Source organism: Carassius auratus, chromosome 11 (genome assembly GCF_003368295.1).
Source record: "Carassius auratus strain Wakin chromosome 11, ASM336829v1, whole genome shotgun sequence".
NCBI classification, from domain to species: domain Eukaryota; kingdom Metazoa; phylum Chordata; class Actinopteri; order Cypriniformes; family Cyprinidae; genus Carassius; species Carassius auratus.
The window spans coordinates 11,088,698-11,111,499 of NC_039253.1; the positions used below are offsets into that span (position 1 = coordinate 11,088,698).

A 22,802-nucleotide genomic window follows, 5' to 3' on the forward strand; every position below is an offset into this window, starting at 1 on the left:
TCCAAATTGTATAAAGAGACAGGAGGAGTGAAAGTGCTTAGAATGAATGTGCAAAATGTGATGCGAAATCCTCTGCGGTGCCATTTTCGATGAAACGTGTGTCGAATGGTAATGTTTAGTAGTTGCAAAGTTATTTCCCTCTATCAGAGCAGATTTCTCTCCACCTCTAAATGACTATTTTAAGTGTGACTATCAAAGGTTTCTTCAGCTCCCTTCGCTGTGCCTAGTGCCGACAGCAGATATTTCTCTCTGTAATTTTTATAAGGCGACCTATTTCAGGGACTCGGTTTGACTGGATAATGGCCCCGTGTGCGGTCTGGAATTTCTGGGCGGTTTGGAGTTTTGTCATTATCGATTGGGCTGTTTTGAGTTTGATAGCGGTGTCTGTTAAAGGGATAGTTAAATTTGATGGTATGCTGAGACACTGGCTTCTCTTTTATGAATCTGAACCAACCAAGTCATCACCTTTAATGACCTTTTTTAGCAGCAACAGTCAAACTGTGAGCTTGTACATCTCTCCCTGAGAGTGTTCGTTGTGTGTGTAGAGAGTGATGTGTGTCCAACTGGCACAAAACACTGGCTAACAACAACCGTGATGATGGAGAGTTTGTGTTTTGAAAGTGTGGGGAATTTGTGTTTTTATATAAAGACAATACGTGCATATATAGCAAGATGCCTTAAATCGATGACAGTAAAGACATTGTTACAAAAAAAAGAAGCTTTTTAAAATAAATGCATGCTTTCTTTCATTTCCGTCATAGTGCACAGGCGTGATTACTTGATAATCAATGTCATTCATTTTCATTATTTTATTATTATTAAGTTATTAAATGGAAGATATTCATTTAATGTATTTTTTTCTGTGTTTTTTTTTTTAAGTGACGGACATGGCGTATAGGAAAGTACGTGCTGGCCGCAGTTCTCTCCGTGTGCGAGATCTGGAGAATGAGGAGCTTCACACTGCTTCCCTGGAACTAGAATGGGACATGGAGAAAGAGCTGGAGGAACCGGGTCTGGACCGCTTCCAGCTGGAGTGTGTGGAGCATCAACCTGTGAGCAGCTCTTCCGGTGGAGGCATGGACCCAGACCTGGAACCAATCCAACCGTCCGTCTCCCCCCACGGACGTTTTGAGCGTCTGCAGGAGGACCCTAATTACGTTTCTCGTTTCAGCCGGTCGGTACCCAAGGGCCAGAGAAGGAACGGGACCTGCCTCGCCAAATACTTGTTAGCCGGGGTGGGAGTGTTTGCTCTGGAGCTGCTCATTGGACGATACGCCTTCAGCAAGGAGCAAGTGAAGGTAGAGCCAAGTGCAGACACAGACGTGCTGGAGAAGATTGTTCAGGGAATCACAGCTGAGAAGATACAAGCACTGCAGAGGTAAATGCATTATCCTTTTCATCCATTGTACATTCACTGCGTTTTCCCCAGAATGACGGGGAAAATGCAGTGGATCTATTATAGTAATGAATAAATAATGGAAAGTAGGAAAGGATTTGCACCATAGTTTGACAAAAAGTGCTGTCTGAGTGTTAGAAATGGTTTTTACCTACCGGATGCTCTTAAGGGATATTGCAACATTACAATATGTGAATATATTAACTTTTTATTTATTTATTTTCATTTGTTGGTGATTCGGCAATTAGATTGTTGACAGACTCAGACTATTTAACTGATTTAATTTAGTTCAATTAGTAGAAGTTAATAAAATCTATTTATGGCATTATTTTTGACAGCATCCTCACTTTACAGCATTTTTACACAAGTGGCTTAAACTTTGCACAGCACTGTAGCTTTGCAAGATTCTTGAAGCATTTTGGAGACATTGCCACAGTTCTTCTGGATTGAGTCTGTCTCAGTTTGTTCTGTTTCTTCGTGTTATTCCAGACAGAAATGATGATTGTGAGATCAGATCGCTGTGTGGAGCACTGGCTGCTGTCAGACTCCTTGTGCAAAAAACAAACAAACAAAAAAATCTCACTGGATTATTACATTTAATGGCAAAAATAATGTTTAGAAATGTAGCTGATGTTTTCTATTGACACACTACAGCAAAACATAGAAATAACTGACTTAAAACCATTTTTTGTTAGTGAAAATACTAGTTGCCTAAGACTCTTGCACAGTACTGTGTATGTGTGTATATATGTGTGTGTGTGTGTGTGTGTATGTATGTATATATATATATATATATATATATATATATATATATATATATATATATATATATATATATATATATATATATATATATATATATACACAGTATTAGGGGTGTAACGATACGCGTATTCGTATTGTACTGTTCGGTACGAGGCTTTCGGCTCGGTACGCGGTACGCATTATGTACCGAACGGTTCGTTGGCCTAATTAATTATATTTTGAAAATAAAAAAAATTTTTGAAATATAATGATATGCGTTCAACAAGGTAGCCCAATAATCCAAACGACATAACAGGCAATGCCCCTGACACCCCCGAAGAAGAAAAAAAACCACCAAATTATATGTTTATGTTAGGCTACTCAGTCAGGCGCTCACTCGCTCAGTACGCGCTAAAGGCTCGTTGCAAAATGGCCAATGCGTTTAACAGACCAGAAATAGAAGATCCTCCAGTAACCAACAGGTCTGGTGTTTGGGTGCACTTTACCAATCGATCGGGGCATCCAAACAAACACGGAAATAAAAATTGACTAGTACTGTACTGTGTCGGAATTTCCTGAGCAGTACGATACAATTAACAGGCCTGCACGTTATAAGATAGAAGAACTGTTAAAAATAGAATGTATGCACGGGCAGTTTTGAAAACTCCACCTACTTTGCTCTTGGCATAGTGCAGCACAAATCGCGTTGTATCTGAAGGGCAACGCTGAGTCCAGGGTCCAGCGCAGCGCATACCGCGTCCTGTGTGAAAGACCCTTTAGCCATATGCAATGAGCCTTCAGCGCGTACTGAGTGAGCGAGCGCCTATAGTGGAAAACGCAGGTTTTAAGAACATGCTTAATGTAATTGAGCCCCGTTACAATATTCCTTCACGAGAACATTTCAGCCAGACAGTAATTCCTGCTTTGTTCCAAAAAACATAAGCCCTGTAGAGAACCAATTGAGTAAAAACACACTCAATATAAAGAGTTATAGAGTTCCATTTAAAAAGTTACATCTTTTTATTTGTTCATAACTACTACAACAATATAACATTTCTTTTTTTCTTTTTTTTATAAAGAGCTTTTTGTTTTATACAGTATGCTGCTAAGAAAACACCATAGAAGATGGGTAGCTTACATAGCTCCATCATTGTTCAATGTAAAAAATAAAAATAAATAAATAATAAATAATTAATAAATAAAACATTTTTTTAAAAATCAAGGAAATTTATCTGCCATTTTTTTCTTTTTGCTGTATCTAAAACGTGCCGAACCGTACCGTACCGAACCGTGACACCAGTGAATCGTATCGAACCGAACCGTGAATTTTGTGAACCGTTACACCCCTAATATATATATATATATCTCAAGGATGTCAATGAGCTTTCAATACTATCAAGTCATACATGGGGATCAGTATCATCTAAAAGACATTCAGAGTGTGAGGAGAGGAAACAGTGTCAGAAGTAACTTCAAGGGTGTTCCAGCCAGTAAGAAGTAGCAAACCATACTGAGGAAGCAGATGCAGGGACAGTGTTTCCTGGGACAGGCTCTTTGGGACCTTCATCTTTGAAAAAAGCAGTCCTACAGCCAAAGTTGTGCACAGCTTATTCCCACTAGTCACAAAGCTGCCGTGTTCGCTCTGAGCCCAGCTGTGTAGTCTCTGACAGGCAGACTAAAGTCGCAAGCAGGTACTGATGTTAAAATTAAATGCAGACAAACCTCAAGCGATAACACATTGTTTTTGGAGCGCGGATCATGGCGAGCATGTATATTCTAGTCAAAAAAGATAACTCTGTTTCTTCTGAACTGAAACCGCCTGACTCCTGAAACAGGCTTTGCGGTAGTGTCAATTTATAATTTATTTTGTCACATTTATATTTCAGGCTGCAGCGCCAACAGCTCGTCTCAGATCCTGTTTTCGAGCAGGGAAGAGCAGGCGATATTACAATGTGGCGAGACTGCAAAGGCGAGAAGTCAAAACATTTTGATGACTTGATTTACCCTACATTCATTCAGCTTCTTAATATTCAAACTGCAGCTTGAGGAAATAAGAGTATGTGTGAAATAATAATTTCTATATAGACGCAGCAGAAATGGTTACAATTGACTTTAGAAAATAGTTGCCCGGTAGGAGGAAGCTCAGTGGCATGCAAAGATGGTTGACTTAAACTCCAAATCTCTCTGTAAATCTCTCTGTCCCTCATGTTAGGTAGAGGTATTTCTTCAGCATGTCTGAGATGTTTGGATAAGAGTCCTGGGAAAAGCCTTTCACTGTTTTAATACACACGCTAATAAGCTCTTTAGAAAAAGTCACGTCAACCAATCAATCTGTGTAGATTTTCTCTAACCATTTATGTAGTGTAAATAAATAAAGCTATTTGAGAAAATAAAAATGTTGGGCACCAGCAAAGTTTTCATTGTTCATATATGATAATATACAGACAAAATTAACTAATCAGAACAATTTTTTTTTTTTTTTTTTTACATTTTTTACATATAAATGAAATGGTAGTAGTTAATCAATTGATAATGTACAGTAAACAAAGTATGGTGTCATATAAATTTGTGTAAATTCCATTTTTAGATCAACACCACCTGTAATTGCATGTCAACATGTTTCATTGTTAAGACAGAACAATGCTTTCATTGTGTGACATAAGCCTCATCTGGCCGGCCCATAAAACATTTCCTGGATACTGGTAGACACACTCATACTGCATTGTCCTAGTGCTGAAAATCTCTTTTAAGCAACATTAAATCATGATGAAGCAGAAATTCTGTATCCATGCCATTTGTTTTTCCAAAAGATGTCTGCTTCGCCAAAGCCTCCATTTTCTTTTGGCTTGTGACCGTGTTTATTTCTTCGATTCTGGCCTTATTTACACATCAAAGGTGAATGCGGGGGAAGAACTGTTCCAGTAAAACGAGATAAGCCTAAAATCCCATGAAGAAGAAGTGCGTCTCCCACTGTTCGGGTCGCTCTAATGGTGCTCTTTATCTCCTGTTGACACACACTCTTAATTACTGGACAAAAGTGATGGAGCTGGGCTCTGGATATGCATTCTTGATCCAGGACTGCTTAGATGTAGGGTCCTGAGGTCGGATTAAGGAGCGTGCTAAAGGAGGAGTCCAGCTAAGTGAAGACAGTGATGATCTTGGATCAGATTTTAATCCCAACCCCAGTCATTAGGAAAAAGCATACTGATTTAAAAGCCAGAGCATTGTGGGTTGAGACTCCGGGCCTGTCCCAATATCCACACTTGTAGTCTTTGCACTTGACGCAATTCCTGTTAGTCTTGAAAAGTTTTGATCATCCAGTGGGATTAAAGAAACTGCATCTACACCAAATAGTTTTAAGTGTAGTCCTTGCATAAAAGACAAGACTATTTATTTGTGGTGCTTATATTTATGTAGTTGCAAATGTTTTACAAATTACACAATCTCTGTACCATTAAAATGTGCAGCACCTTATTTGTATAATGGCTATAGTAGACATAATAGAAAAAAAGGTGTTTTCTTTTTTTCTTCACACATTTTAATCATTGACCCTTGAATTTATATCGAGCTTCCATGTAGAAGCCAATTTTTCTCTTGTTGGAGGACAGTGGCAAACCCAATACAGACACTAGGGAATAGAATCTGTTTTGGGTCTCAGCCAAATTGAATTTATATACGCAATCATCCATTAATCAATGCAACTCAAGTCATATTAGCGTTGCTGGTAGGGTGCCAGTCATTGATGATACAGAACAAAGGGCTGCTTTTAGAAATAATGATATCGCTCTAAAATGAGGAATACAGTCACTCATAATAGAAACTATGGGTGAGGTCATGAGGGCATGTTAAACGGGTGTTTCACATCTTAATCAAATTCATACAGAAACCTTGAGAAGTTGTTTTTGTGAGCTAAAATAACCATCTGATCTCCTTTTGAATGTGCAGCATTGTATTGTATTTCCTTTTCAAAGAGATTTTTTGAAAAGTCTGCTGTATTCCAAATGGTTGACTGAGTCCTGATAAGAATTTTGTTTTTAAGTTCAGGTATTAGAATTATGACCACTGAATTAATACCAACATATAAAAAGTATATGTTGATATGAAATACATCAGAAAAATTAGGAATGCTGGATATTACATGTATAACAGGATAACAGCTTGACGGTAAACAGTTTCTGCACTGTCTTACAGTATATTAATGTTCTTTAAAGGAAGACTGTAAACAAAAAACTTTTATGTAAAAAAAACAACAACAAGTTATGTTAAACACACACACAGCCACTGTCTCCAAAATTATTTACACAGCAATGCATCATGTTCTATAAGATCACCATGCTTGTACTGTGTGTTACCATAGGATTAAAACGTACAATATTCAAACCTGGTGTAGTAATTACTAATAATAGTTAGAGTAAACGTGTAAAGTTGCATAAGCTCATTACTTAGTGTCAGATCCATGTAAATCTTTATTATGGTTATTATGACTACTATGGATGCTATGGCTAGGATCTGCCGTTCCTAAAAGGAATTAGGTTTACTGCTAAACTAAAAACAGGCTGTTAACAAAAAAGCATCAGAGTCTCGCCTCTTGGGCTTATAAGGCCTTGTCCCTAATGGAACACTTCATATGCACTTTCGGTCTTGTGGACTTACGATGGCCTCCGTGTACGCATGTCTGTTAAGTCCATGAGACTGTAGAGTGTCCCATTCGTCATTTTCATTTAACCCTTTCAGAAGAGTGAACGCAAGCTCCCTCTTTGCGGCCGTTATGCACCCTCGAGTCGCACTTCACTTATCTAGATTTCTGCATTTCTTTTCAGTCTTGTAATCAATGTTATTACACCTGCTGAAAGCACAGCTTATTTGTGTTCTAGCATTTTATTCACTACATGTTTTTTTTTTTACTGTTAGTTCGTGAGTTCTAGGTCTAAGTGCACATGGTTGAAAAATTTGGAAAATCAAGAACCTACTTAATTCTCTTTAAATAGCCACTAACAGAGTAAATAAATCTCTTTCCACTTGAGTTTTCATAATTTTTGATATTCACTGTGTAATAATGTTCTGTAAATGATTAATATAATAATATAAAAAATAATGAATATATTGTAACAATATGATTACCATTTTAATTTATAATATAATCTTCAAACTGTAAACCACCAAACCATTATTTTGGAAGTGTACCGACCACAAGGAAAACTCAAGCTTGAATTACTTTTTTTGCACAATCTTTATATATATATAATTTTATTATCTTTGAAGCAAGAAGAATGAAAAAAGCACTATAACTGAACTGATCTATGACCACCCATGAGCCTGTTAAAGTTAAGATTAACTGGATTGTGCGGGATGAATGAATAAGAAAGTGAAATTTGACTGTAAATTCAGCCCTTAGCTTGACTGTTCTGTCTGACTCGCAGATGCAAATCAAAAGCAGGTTTTTGGCATTTCTGAGTATGCTACCCATGTGCAATTAAAATAAAAATGGAATATAATCTCACTTTATCAACACTTTTAAAATAGAATACATGCAGGTACATGTATAGCTATAAGTAATAAAAAAAAAAATACCACAATCATAACCTCCAGTCTCCCCAGAGCTGTTATCACCTTTCTTCCATATGATAAAATTCTCCCCTCGGAATGACTTACATAAAGTGAGATAAACTGTCCTCATCTGTAAGGAAAATATGGAATACCTCTCATTCTAACATAGACTGGAAACCTCGAGATATAACGCATACTATAACACCCATGACATTATGATTGAATGATTTTGAATAAATAGCACCGCACACCATCCTGGGAATATTGCACCCAACTTTAAGAATTGCTGCTGCCTGCATTACTTCTGTCGGGAAACACCGTGGGAATTGAATAATGATACAATTGGATGTCAACATGTCCCGTTCTCGAGACAGAACAATGCTATTATTGTGTGACAGAAGTATCAATAATTGCATGTTTGCTGTTGCAAATGATTGCGTGTGAAGAGGAAATGCAATAAGGAAACACTCAGATATGGCCGGTGTGAATTTGTCACAACTGGTGTGTATGTATGTGTGTGTGTATCGGGCTAGATGATTGTGCTGCTACATTATCTTGTTTATATAAGAGTACGTCTTTGTTTTCTTGCAGTTTGCTGACTCCGCAAAGAGCCTTTCTCTGAAGGCTATAGTCCCATCATTACGATACGTATGCAGCAGCAGAACAAAATTGATATTCCCTGAGGAGGAAATCAATATTAATAACTGCGTGCTACAACAGCCATCTAACAAGTAGCACAGTAGCCCCTTCCCATTGTCAGTTCCCGGGAAAATAGGATGCTGGTCTCCTCGAGTTAAAGGAGGAGTTAAACTCAAATGGACAGCTGAATTATGCTTCATGGTTGTGGCTTCCGCTCGTTTTCACCTGGCAGGTTTGATCCTTTCTTAAGTGTAGTCAACTGTGACATAACAGCGGTCTGCGACGTTCTCTTGTCTTGGTGGTGAACATGACCTTCTGGGTGCTTTCTGACGCTTTTGGGGTTCTTGCGAGGGCAAACAAATTTTGTCTTGATGACTGTCCAAGATTTCCTGACCACTACATGGTTTCCATTGGACAAGGATTGATTTATTGGTTGTAGAACAACATTCCTATTAAACAATTTGATTTTAAATATGCACTCAGCCCAGCTTATTGTTGACTATTAAATGTATGCAGTTCATGGTTATGTATCCTATAAGGTGCGAAGACTGGTGACGGCGAGTTGTGATACAGTTTAGTGATTCTGAATGGAGGGAAAACCTGTGCATTTTGGTCAGAGCAAAGAAAATGCAATAAAGGTTTTTATATGCATGTTTATTGTGATCGGCATATTCTAAAACAATTATGATTATGTTTGGTGTATTGCGTTTGCATGAGGTAAAGTTTAATTGCAATATTGCAGAAATCTCATTATAATGGCATTATGAGAATGAATGTAAACAAAGTCACTGAGCCTCCCAGGCACCAACAAAACTTTTGAAACCAACAAAAATTCCAGATCAACCAATCGTGAGCATTTGGGACATGGCTAATGTAACAGGCTGAGACATAAAGTAACATTCAGATTTGGATATTGAAGTGCAACCCAAAGTTCTATGACTTGGCCAAAAAAGGTTGGGTTAACAGTCGCTGTGTTGTTCCAGGACCATGATTGTCTCATAGGTTCTCATTGCAATTCATTCTAACCACAAATTGCCCACTTTGACAGGAAGAGACCACCTGACATTAATATCTATGCATGTGGCAGACACCAACGTAACTCCATTTTTATCAGTTCATGCATTTCTTGGGAATCAAACCCAAGATTTTGATATTGCCATATATATATATATATATATATATATATATATATATATATATATATATATATATATATATATACATACATACATAATTACATACATACATACATAATTACATACATACACATATATATATATATACACAAGTGTTACCCAAACAATGATGTGACTTGCTGCTTAACTACCCTAGTTTGATGCTTTTTTAGAGAAACTAACTAGTAAGTAATGAGCTGTTTCCCAAAAACATAGGAACATTTTCGAAAGTTTTTGGGAAACCCACCTCAGAACCAGCAATTTTCAAGCTAGCAAGTCAGCACAGCATTCTCTCTCTCTCTCTCGCTGTCTCTCCCTCTCTTTTAGATGAACTGTGGGTTGAGACCGTGTGCTGTTGGTGTGAGTTCAGGGGAGTATTAACCACAGCAACAGAAAGGTTTTTCATTTTTTAAAACTAATCAAAAAAGTATATTTAATGGACAGAAACAACAAGACTGAAAGTGCTATGTTAATAGGAAAAGTCTGTTTTTTTGTGAGGGATGGACCATTTGGACCAATTTGTTAAATTGCTCTGAAAGAATCAAAATCTTTTAAATTGATACACAAATAACCCAAGAAAACCGAAATGATTGGTTAGTGCCTTTCTGCACTTATTAAATTAGATAATAAGCCCACACTCTCACATTTCCTCACATGTCTGGCCCAACAGTGCAGCTGATTTCCTTCATATCTTGATGGCTGGCAGCCTGGCAGGGGAACAGCTATTTTAAGTAATGAACTTTTTCAAATCTTTATCTCTGGAGCAGCAGCACGAATGAGCCTCAGCATGAGCACTGAACCAAAGCATTTGCAGCCTCCCAAAAAACGTTTAAAGTTAATTTTCATGACATGTCTGGAGTGTGTTACAGTGCATTGTGGGCCATTAGAAGTCACAGACACTCTCAACCACCCTCCGCTCGTAAGGCGTGTGACATTTAACACTGATTTATCAGAGGATTACCAAAGTGACTCTCTAGGTCGTGGGAGTTATTAAGGAGGAAGGTGACATATAGGCTCCGAATGCATGCCACATGCAGGCAAACGTTCCATAATTCATGCTGGCCTCCACTAGTTCTGCACTGACCCTGACAATGTGCAACTGCTTCATTATTATGCACATAGGTTTAAATTAGTGAAGTCTGAGGGGTAAATTCACTAAATACTTGCGTCCCTTCCGTATCCATTAATTTATCACATTCACTTACCAACTGAAATCCAACTTAAGCAGGCGTTATCTACACAGGGCTAACTATGTGCCATGACTATTTAAATTTAGTCATTGTCACTATTTTCAGCCCGAACATCTCTTTTTTTTGTATGCAAATTAGATTCTTTATGGGTTGTGCATTATTCCTAATAATCAGTGCTGTTTGCAACTATTAGTGCGTTAATATTATTGATATTAATAATAATTGTTGTTGGTTTTTTTGGCATTATAAATATGGCTTTTAACAATAAGGCATGTTAATAACAACTTAAAGGTCATTCCTAGTGTTGTAGGTTTATCTGAATAATTTCTTTAAATTAACATATAGAAGATCCAAACACAGTGTTATCCTGCATACAGTAAATGTATTTCCTGTTGTACAACTCATCCACTGATGAGAATATCTAAGAAAATAATATCTGAAATTACACACACACACACACACACACACATATATATATATATATAGCTTTTCCAGCAGCCAGAAACGCGATCAGATATGCAGTGTTCTGATAAGGAGAGCCTCCCCAGATCAGCCCGGGGCAATGTCATCAGTATACTTACCTCTTTATTTAGCCGTGGCCACAGATTTCAGATAAAGAGAAGTGCACAGGATACAGCACCCAGATAACAGTATAATGTTTTCAGCATCATGAAGTTATCTCTTTCCCTTTTACGACCTTCATAGCAAAATTAATGTCAGTTTGATGCAACATTTCCCTACTATTCCAAATGATTGTGGCAGAAGCGGATGTTTGGAATGTTTCTTATATGAATCATTGACATTTCTCAATAAATGTTTTGTTATTTATGTGAATTAAACCAATTTCAGCTATCACCTTGACCCTGGGGTTCCTCAAAGCGTAATGGAAATGAATTCACTGAAATCTTTTTTGATCTTACTGTGATTACACATTTTTGTGGTAATTGCGGTTTGTTGAGTGAGAGCCATTCAATTGTCCTTGGCTAAATGTTGATTTTTGTGAGTGGAAATTTTCTGAAATAACTTTTTGGAATTGAACCAGTTCTCTAGCTGTGAAACATCTGTTTACGCAGGTGTTCATTTGTGTGTGTGTGTGGGGGGGTTTGAATGTGTGTGTCTGTGTAATGTGAGTTAGGGTATAAATCTTGGTCAAAGAGTGTAGCATTTGCCAGCATATTTAATGACAGACCATAGCTGAGCACTATACAGACATTCTGCCTGGTTCTGCTTTAGAGTTTGTTTGAATCAGACATGCATAATAAGAGCTGTTTGACTCCCAGATGCCATTTCCCCAGTGGATCAAACATATGATCTAGGAACTGGCTATTAATTTGGTTGTGGTCTTACCTTATTGATCTTTTTTTTAAGGTTCTGAATGTACAATTTTCATGATGGACAATAGAATGGGTAAAAAAAAAAAAATAATTAAAAAGCCATCTGTATTCTTACATCGAAAGAGCCATATTTCTAAAAAAGTTAAATATAATGTAGACAAAATATAATTATTACATTGAAAATCAACACAGACAGACACACACACACACACTGTTCAAAATAATACTGTATTTTTTTTACAAACTATTATAATTTATAACTATTAAATATACAAATCTTTTTTTACTAAATTTACATTTTATTAAAATATTTTAATAAAATCAAGTTTATAAATTAACTTTTATATAATAAGAGATGTTATACTGTATAATAAGAAATTACATTAAATATATGTATATGCACACAGTTATTTGTAAGATTATTTGTAAATGTGTTATTTTAAAACATGATGCTAAAAAGCTTAGTCCCTCACATAATACCTTAAAGGGGTCATATGATGTTGCTAAAAAAAGAACATTATTTTGTGGATTTTGTAATAAAATGTGTTTATGCGTTTAAGGTTCAAATAACACATTATTTTCCACGTGTGGTGGAAATATTATGCCCTTTAACATACTGTGATGCCGTCTCCCAGCTCGAAGAGCCAAAACCAATAAAACCCATTACAATTTGGGACCTAATTACTGATTATAATGACTTCTGCTGTGTTTTTACACATTGCGTAGCATAGTGTAGTTTATGCCCCATAAACATAAAACCATGTTTGCATTTGTAATCGGAGAAACGACCAACAACCCCCTGTTCTACACTGCTCAAAACTCGCGTTTGAATCATCAGTGGCAAATCCTTTAAATATGAAAATATACTTACAGACTGTGAGTCAGAACAGATGGCATTGTATGCTCACTTTACTCTGCCAGGTTCATAAAATAGTCCTCTGTAAAATGTGCAGCACACATCTGAATATTTGGGTTGAATTATTCTGGAACAGTATTGTAAATACAATATGGCGGCAGCAACAATACAACAGCAAGAACGTTTAAACAAGGTGTTTTAGGAGGTGGATGAGTCTTAACTTTTATAAAGAATATCTCTTTGGGTTTGAGACTTTAGTCTTTGCAACTTTTGGGATCTTAACTATTCACAAACAGCCAAAGAGAAAGGAAAAGTTAAAATTGCATCATATGCAATTATGCATCTTTAAACTAATTGTCTAACTAAGCCCCAGTGGTCACAGCATCCTAGCACCTTGGTGGCAAGCGATACCCACATTTCTTCAGCGTTCATGATGAAAGATGGCAGCAGGCAGGTTTAGTAGTTCTGAGGGGTCACACAACAGCTGAGCAACTGCCATTGAGAGGCACAGAAATGCTAATGAAAAAGTTTCTCCAGGTATTCTCAAGCTCCTCTGTATAGTTTGGGACCTGCAGGGAGCCTGCTTCAGTGTTGTTGACCGGTCTGTTTGTGGACCAGTGTGAGCAGTTGGTCTTATGCTGTTTAAGAAATTCTGTGGGGGAGTTTCTTTCAAAGCCACCTGCGGGACACATCACTTCCACTCAGCTGTCTGCTGGCCCACGGCTCTGACCTTTTGTCTGATGCCTGTCTGTCTTGTCAAGTTGTAACAGTGTTAGAGAACAGAGGCTATGTATGGTTTGACCTGACGGAAACGAAGACTTGTACGTGTGCTTGTGTGTGTGTGTGTGTGTGTGTGTGTGTGTAATTGGCTTCCGGAATTTGACTTTATACAGTGCAGCTTAATTTCTCACACTCAGACTGAATCAGCAGAACAGGCAATAATAAAACAGAACACTATAGAAATGTATATAAAATTATCTGGCTCAAGCTGGTAACTAGTTTAGTAATTTGATCAGCCACCATATTCCATAAACTATGTTGACCTACCAGCTTAAAAAGGATTTCCAGCAGAAAAAAAAAAAAAAAGACTGGGTTTTTCCTTTTAATTCTCTCATTGTACTATACACACACACACACACACACACAAACATATATATATATATATATATATATATATATATATATATATATATATATATATATATATATATATATATATATATATATATATATATATATATATATACTATGATGCTGATTGTTTGATTGCCTTTCAGTTAAAATCTGGACTTTTTCTTTGATAAGTAATCACATTTGTAAACAAAATCAGTTCATTATATTATGCAGCGTTAACAGCTTGTCTACAAATTTGCCAATTTCGGGTTAAAATGAAATATGTGAAATGTCATCAATAATCAATAACCGATGACCTAAACATGTGTTTATTCAAAGCTGCCACATGAGCATATCAGTTCATGCAGTTAAGTAACAATAGACTTAAGAGAAATGATAAGGAATACGAAATAAGAATGCAATAATAACAGTGAGATTTGTAAATGTATATTACAGCAATTTTAATAGTAAAAATGCTGTCAACATTGACTATCCGTTTTATACAATTAGATGGAGGCTACAATGTTACTGCTTAGCTTTTGTGTGTGCGTGTGTGTGTGTGTGTGTGTGTGTGTGTGTGTGCAGTGTGGTCAGTTATATTATGCAATGCTTTGCTTAAATCTGCAACCACTAAATGACCTCCTGAGGAAACTGTACCACCAAAACATAGTTTTTGTGTCATGTTGCATGTTGCAATGTGCATATTTTGCCATATTCAACATATCTTAGAGAACTGGACTTTACTCAAGGTTTTATTTATTTGTAAATGCATTTTAGCAGCTAATGCAGTCAAGCTATATTTGTTAGATTTGGTAATGTTTTTCTTTCTTTCTTTTTTTTTGACTTTTAATGGTAATAAGTTTCAGTATTATCATTAGGAAGTATGTGTCATCAGTATCATGATTAGTGGATCTGCCGTAGAGTCAATTGGTTGTTCTTGGAGATAGCTGGTTAACTCCGTATCAGCGCCACTCTGATCGGTAAAGGGGCAGAGATTTCAGACCTCCGTTTATTAAGGAGATCTGTCACAAAACTCATCATCCGCACCAACATTTTTTGAGCAAATTTCAAAGCCGCACCCGCCCGCCATCCACTGATTGTTTTGCGATGCAATGCTTTGCTGATGCGAGCTGCAAAAAAAGCCATTGTCTGTTCTAGAAAGGATGCAGCAAAGATATTTAATGCTAATGTATGAAGCATAGGCCTACGCTGAGTTTCAGTTACGATGAGATGTGCTCTAGTTCACAGTGCAGTGCAAGTGAACGCGGCGCGCTGGTGCTTCCATGTCACGGTTATCATTGTCTGCTATATTTGCTTTTTATTTATCAAAATACATGCAATTGGTTGATGAAACATTTATTAAAATTAAGATAAAATTTGTACAAAACGAAATTCGTTTTTAAGAAAGGTTTTCTACAAAGCAAAATTTTATGAAGTGGTAAATATCATGTCTGACGATTTACAAAACTTCATTAAGTGGTAAAAACCATGTCTCCCAATATATTGCGCATCGTATGATCCTATCTAAAAAATGAAAATAATTTTTGATAAAAAATGTTTGTAAAAAATATTTTAATGACACGGTTTTGGCGGTTATAGAGTTCTAATGACGGTGTTCAACTATAACCGCCGGTCTCACGGTTATATACTAACCGTCACACCCCTAGAGAGAATACTAAAAAAGAAAAATCCTAACTTTTTATTTTATGGAGTTGGAAAAGACATAAGTGGATATAGAAAGATTTAAGTGTGAGTAAATGATTACAATCGTTTTTTTGCAACTAACCCTTTTTTCAAGCATGATAATATCCAAAGATTGCCAATACTTTGACAGAAGCCTCCATTGTGAAGATGTCACAGGAGCAGTATTTTGGTTTTCCAAGATGTAGGTCAATACAATGACCCGTCCCTTCTGAATCTGTGTCCATTACTTTCCTTGTTGGCAATCCAACTCGTGTCACCTCATTAAATCCACACTGGGTGATTGAGAGATGCTTGCTTCAGGAAATGGATACGTCAGATTCACAGTTTGCTGCTGATTATCCTCTCTGGGATTCCAGCTGGCTGTGGGGAACACAGGTCAAAGGTCATCCTAATAGAATCATCTCTCATCCTTGTCCCCAGTGAGTCAACTACATGATTCTGGTGGAAACCTTTGATAAGTTATATACAATGTAGCTGTATTCACTTCTTCTTCTTCTTCTTCTTCTTCATTATTATTGTCATTATCAAACAAAATTCCTATCATGCCAAAGAGAGCAGGATGTAGGTGTTCTTATTTTGATGAGGGAAACAAGGGACTGGTGGAACTCTGCCAGTGACAAACAGATTGTGTATCCATTTTTCATTGCTCCTCTATGTCAGCCGAGTCGCTGGCTTGTCATATTAACAGTTGCCGAGCCACTGCACCCAGCCAACGTGCTCCAGGCCAACGTGCATTAAGTACATCCACATGACACCAGTCCGCTGGTATTAACAGATTAAAGCTGCTTTCACGTTTTTTCTTCCTTTTTAATTCACAGATGTTAATCGTCCTTTTCTTTAGCTATTCTAGTTGAAATGCTCTGCATGTGGGGTGAGAAATGTGCTCTATTTCCTAGTACATTCATGAAATATTTACTACAACAAGATGATTTGATTTCTGTTATTTTTCATGAAAATTGTTTTACATTTCTTGTTTTCCTTATTCAAAAAGGGGAAAGCGCAGACCATTTGCACATTTGAACTATCCACACTAAATATAGTTATGGAAGAGTTGTTCTACAGAGAAATCTCCGGTATGCTGTTTATTTACCAGACAACTGTATATTTACCATCTCATGGCAGTGTGCATTTGTTAATCATTTTTAACTTACAAAGATGGAGTAGATGGTTTATTTTTTCTTTGCAAGAATGCTATATTTTAAAGGATTGTAGCGGTTCTCAATGTCACCTTCTGAGGATCTGATTAATGCTTAGTTATCCTACACGGATTTAGTCAGCACAGAAATCTGACTGAACATGTGGTGGCACCTAGAGGTGTTGCATTTAAATATACATGTTCTCATAAAAGGTGTTGTTTAAGCTGGTGTTGCTTGTGTATGCAGTGTCTCTTGTGCCCTACATAAAACAAAATTATCTTAAATTTGAAATGTATTATGTGGTAAACTCACTAGAGGGCACTATGGTGAATCCTGCCAGGGTCTGGAGAATAGTTTTGCACTGCAGGTGTCCTTTTTTTAATTTTAGATGTGTGCTATTCAGGCATATGCTTTTAAGTGATACGTGTGTAATTCATGTTTTTAGGAGTCGGGCTCGTCATCAGTACTTGGTTATTGAAAGGAAAGAGGTAGATATGGTGAGTTTAGAGCATGTTTTTTATGTTTGCTGTGTTGAAATGGAAATTTGGAGAGAGATATTGGGATATCCCTAGAGCCACTGATGTGAGCTACAGCAGAACTGAGTTTGATTGTATCAGTACCTGAGAGATGCGAGGGAGAGTATAGGCATCGTCTTTAGAAGATGCAGTCTTATATCTGAGCCTGAAGGAGGTAGAATGCTGCACGTGAGGTTATTTTTGCCTTTTTCTCACATGGACAAAACTCTCAAGCCAATTCGAACAAATCTGTAATGTAGGCAAAAGTAGGAATGGTTTCTTGAGGGATTTAAATAAATAGTTATATTTTTATCAGCATTTACCCTTATATTGTTCCAAACCCTTGTGGCTGACTTTCTTCTGTGGAAATCAAAAGGAGATATTTAGAAAAATTTGCTGTTTGCTCTTTTCCATGTAATACAATAAATAGGGACAGGACCTCTTTAGCTGAAAAATCAAGTAGTGAAGTCGGATTTGTAAACAAATTCCACTTTTTATTTAGATCTTTTCAAATAATTGGTTGATCTGATGTGTGTGTGTGTGTGTGTGTGTGTGTGCGTGTGTGTGTGTGTGTGTGTGTGTATATATTTAAGAATCTGACTGATGTTGTTTAGGTTACTGATCTGGTTACAGTGGTTAGTAAGGGAGCTTTGTTAATAATAAAAATGATTTAATGAATAATGAATACATTTTCAGTCTTCATAGAGTTATTAAAGGACACATCCCATATGTAGCACTTTTATGTTGCTTTTAAATCCATTTTGAAATTCGAAAGGTCAAGTTTCCATTCATTGTAAAAGCATGGAAAAGAGTGAGTGGCACATCCTGAAGATTTAATGTGGTTCCGGTCTGGAAAGATAAAGGCAGAAATGTATTGTTTTATAGTAGGTTTAAGACAGTAGCAGCCTGAATCTGATTTTGGGAAGAAAACAGGAGGAATTGATTTAGCATTTTTAACATTGGAGTTGCTTCCCACAAGATGGCATTTACTGATTTAAAATGTGCTTAATAATGTCTCCTTAAGTGCAAAGACTCACCAAGGATGTAAAAAAAAAAAAAAAACACAACAAACAAACAACAACTCGCCCACATCATGTATGGGCGTTAAAGTTTGGGATCTTTGGATCCGCAGAAAATGTTGTTAAGGTGCCTTAAGCGAATGAGCATCTTGGTTGTTCTCTTACTTCTAGAGAGGCAACCTTCACCCCAGGGCCTAAATATCCTCTGTGCTCCTACAATGTCAAACCCCATGTAGCGCTCTCGTTTGAAGTGTGCATGGCTTAAGGGCTGTGGAGATTGATAGCGATTGCCACACACAAAAATATCTATCTAGGCCATCAAGGCAGGAAGTATTCTCTGACTTATCTTGTCAAATAAAGGGCAGCATTGCTCATTTGGGTGAGAAGGAGAGTATTTTGAAACCTGTTTGTTAGACATATGGTGTAGTTTTTCCTTGTCCGCCATTTTAGACTTATTTTTTCACTCTTAGTGAAAGAGGATGTAAATGGAATCCAACTTTAAATTGTGGCTTGTAGATTAGTGTTGAAAGTTAATTTGATTATTTAAAACTACAGACAAGTTGGTACTTGTTCCCTCAGCAGCCCAGATTTACTCAAAGTCCTTTAATCAAAGTCACACTTTCGGTACACTTCCAGACTATGAAGTGTTCTCCTTGTTATAATTAGCCCAAAGAAGCATGCTTTCATCCAGCCTTGTATGAATCAGGGTGTGAGTGATCACGTCCAAAAGGCATAATGAGGTCGAGACTGTACCTCTCAGTGCCATTTGAACAAGACTTGCGCACCAACAGCTTTTGTTACATCACTAAGGAGACATTCTGATACCCTTGTTGTGTTGTTGGACAGCACCTTCCACATGTTTTCTGATTCTACAGCGACGTGCACACAAGAGAACACAGTGTTTCCACTTATGTTATCCAGTTGTTTCCCCTCCCTTTAAAACATAGAAATGAGTATGTCTTCTTAGAGACCATCTGACCTTTATTTCAATGGGAAAAACATATTTATGATGGAGAGAGTAAGAGCAGGGCTTGAGCAGGAATGCATACGTCTATGAATGCGAAAGAGGCTGAAGATGAAAGTGCGTGGAGAGGCACTCCATAACTGACCTCATTAGCACATAGGTGCTATTTCAATGGCTAGGCGAGGTTATAATAAGCGTCCTTCCTTCAGCTCTCTCTGTGGTTTTGGTCATCCCTGATGCTGACATAGTATCCTTAGAGATTCGTTTTTTTTTTTTTTATTTAAAGCAGGCGAATAATTTGCTCTATTTTGAAAAGCTTGCATGCTGCATATATAGGCAACTGCCTTCTAAGGCAGCATCTTGACTGTCATGGAGCCTTACAAGTGATTGGTTTGGAATGTTAAAGGGAGGAACAAATAGAAAACTGCATGGAGGGTTCAGTTCACAGTTGATTTTAAAACTAAAAGTGTGGCCACATTCTCTGCAAAATTTCATATGCAAAATCTAGTTATTTCAATAGGAATCTGCATTATTGGGATTACTGTTTTTTATGCTAAGTGGTCCAATTCACAGATTTCACACTTGTTGTCATGAATTTGCTGCTTTGACAAACAGAAAGGTGCTTGGCTTAAAACTGACTTCTCTATAAGCTGTGATCCATGTGTCACTCATATATATGGTTGGGTATCGAAAACCAGTTCAATTTTAGAATGGTTTCGACATTCGATAAGAAGCGTGCATATCGATTCTGCTTAACCATTCCTGCATTCACATTTGAATGTGATTATAAAATGATTTAATTGCAGGAATGGAAAGAACATGTGCCCTGTTTGCATGCAGCGTACATGAAGCGCAAGCGGGTGCACAGAGAACAGCAGTCGGTGGACACGTTGTGGGTTCCTGGTTTGTGTCCGTTCTCGGACCGTTCCATGTATTTCCACTGTATAAAAGGTTGTTCCGGGCCAAAACTGACTTCTTTCATATTTATCGACTAGTATGAAGAAAACTATGTCGGTATATCATCATAAACACACGTGTTTTTGTCTTAAGTGAACGTAAACAGATGAGAAAGAAAATGGATGTACAGTATTTTTAGCGCTGCATGTGTACGCTGTTAAAGAGACATCAGCCAATAAACATGCTGCCTGTAAATAATGAAAATCATTCACTGATCTTGACTGAATATATTTAATAACTTTAAATATTCTATATTTTATTTACAGTATGAAATGAAAACTATGCAGTGTTTTTACAATTTTAATTGCAGTTTGTGTAGCTGAAATTTGGTTGAGTTGGATTTATTTATGCTTAATTTGTTTGTTCCTATTGTATTACTTACTGTTTACTTGTCTTTAACACTTTCATATTTAAAATGTATATTAATCTAGTTGTTTTTGCTGTGTTTTTAAAAAGCATAGGCAAAATTCCTCTTGCAGTGTTCTGTAGACTGCTGAATTTTGCTCATGTTATTCAGCTGCAACAGAATGCTTTGTAAAAAGATGTAATAAATGTTTGACATCTAAATGTTGGACTTTTTTTTATATTGGACAGTCCCTCCAGAAAAATATTTTTTTTGTGATTGTTGCGGGCAAAAATCCTTGATTTTGTGGCACGTTTTCTTAAAAAATGCGATGGAATATGCGGGATATTTTGCAATTTTATGCAATGAAATTGCGTGAACTTGCAAAAACTGCAGTTTGATAAAAAAAAAGAGAAAAAAAGGTGATTCCCCCAACACCTTTTTCTCACTAGGCTACTACCTCAATATAAAGAGTAATTTCTTATTACTTCCTATGATAAGCGAGCATACAAAATCACAGAATATTTATGTTGCAATCTCTTACTGCAACATAAATTATTTTACATACTACAAAAAAAGTGCAATCTTACAACTGTAAAGTTGCATCAACTTTTGAATGAAACTACAATAGTGTTAGTAGCCTAGTGAGAAGGGGGTGTTGGGGGAATTAACTTTTTTTTCTCTATTTCATCAAACCGCAGTTTTCGCAAGTTCTCGCAATATAATTTGGCTCCACTGTCATGTAACAAATCGGGAAACTGCTTCGCACATTTTTTTGCGCTTATTTTTGTTGGCAAATAAGAATGATTTCCGCGCTTCATCTGCAAACCTCGCGGTGAAACCAGGGTGAAACTTGATGTTCACGTCACGTAATTACGTCACTTCATAAGGTTCCCATGGCAATAGGGGGAAAATGGCGCTTTACTTGTGTGAAGTAAACTCAACATTTTCCAACTTTCTGCTAATATCTATGTGAGTTTTTTGCAATGAAAAAACAGGGATTATGAAATCATGAAATGGGCGTTATTTGAAAAAATGCGACCCCGCATAAATATGCGGCCTTTGGCTGATTATGCATTAAATCAGGCGATCGCATAATCGCGTTTTTCTGGAGGCACTGATTGGATTTTTATATTATTGTAATCTAAACTAGAAATTGTTAAGAATCGGAATCGATAAAATTCCAACGATACCCAATCCTACTCCTTTTTTTTTTGCACCCTCACATTCTAGATTTTCAATCAATGGAAAGCTTATTTATTCAGCTTTCAAATGATGTATAAATCTCAATTTCAGAAAAATGTACACTTCAGATTAGTTTTGTCACACACACACACACACACACACACACACACACAATATCAACGATAGTATAAATAATTAAATAACTCTGATTTCAATGGTTTTTTGCTAGCTAAGCTAACCATGCTATTATAATGCTGTAAAAAGACAAATATTTATTGAAACAATAATTTATGGATTTATTATAATATTTATATTATTTACTGTTTGCATTCTGTAATTGCCTTCTCCTTCACGGATAAAAATAAAAAATAAAAAATTCACATAAAATTTAGATTTTGGATTAAAGAAGGCGTATTGAAACTTTTCGTATAACCCTTTGTGCTGGGAAACCTGCCTTTATTGCCTTAAAATGCTGCTTACAGAGGCAGTTGTATCCATAACTAACCATAGTGAACTCTCTCTCTTTCATTCCCTATATCTCTCCATCTGGGCTACACATCTACCTTTCCTAGCCCTAGGTTTTAATTGCGTCCCCCTGATGAATACATTGATTTATCTTCTGCAATGCTGAAACTGGTTCCCAGAGGGTTCTGAGCAATTGTAGTGTGCCGCAAACCCAGCCAAATGAGTTCCCTTAAAATGATGAAGAGATTAGCACACAATATCTGGAACTAATAGAGGTGTTTGAGCATAAGAAAACAAACACCGAACAAATTCTAGGCTATATCAAATGCTCATTTATCAAGAAAGTGTGATTATTTTAATAGAGCAAAGAGTACTGGCTATTGTTTATGCTTTTAATGAAATAATAATGCATATCAGTAAACATAATAGGATACCATTACAAAGTTTTATCTATTTCAGAGCTGTGACCTAGGGTTAGGTCTAGATGTTATATTTGCATTTGCTGCTACCAAGATTCAGT

At 36.7% G+C, this 22,802-nt stretch overlaps 1 protein-coding gene across 1 annotated transcript in view; it reads left to right on the forward strand.

Moving 5' to 3' along the window:
- The window catches only part of LOC113110587 (inactive N-acetylated-alpha-linked acidic dipeptidase-like protein 2), a 131,393-nt gene that overhangs the window by 66,790 nt on the left and 41,801 nt on the right, over positions 1-22,802 (forward strand). The window contains exon 2 of the mRNA XM_026274712.1: positions 880-1,378. Coding sequence (XP_026130497.1) covers positions 880-1,378 — 499 coding nt within the window. The remainder of the gene's footprint in view (positions 1-879; positions 1,379-22,802) is intronic.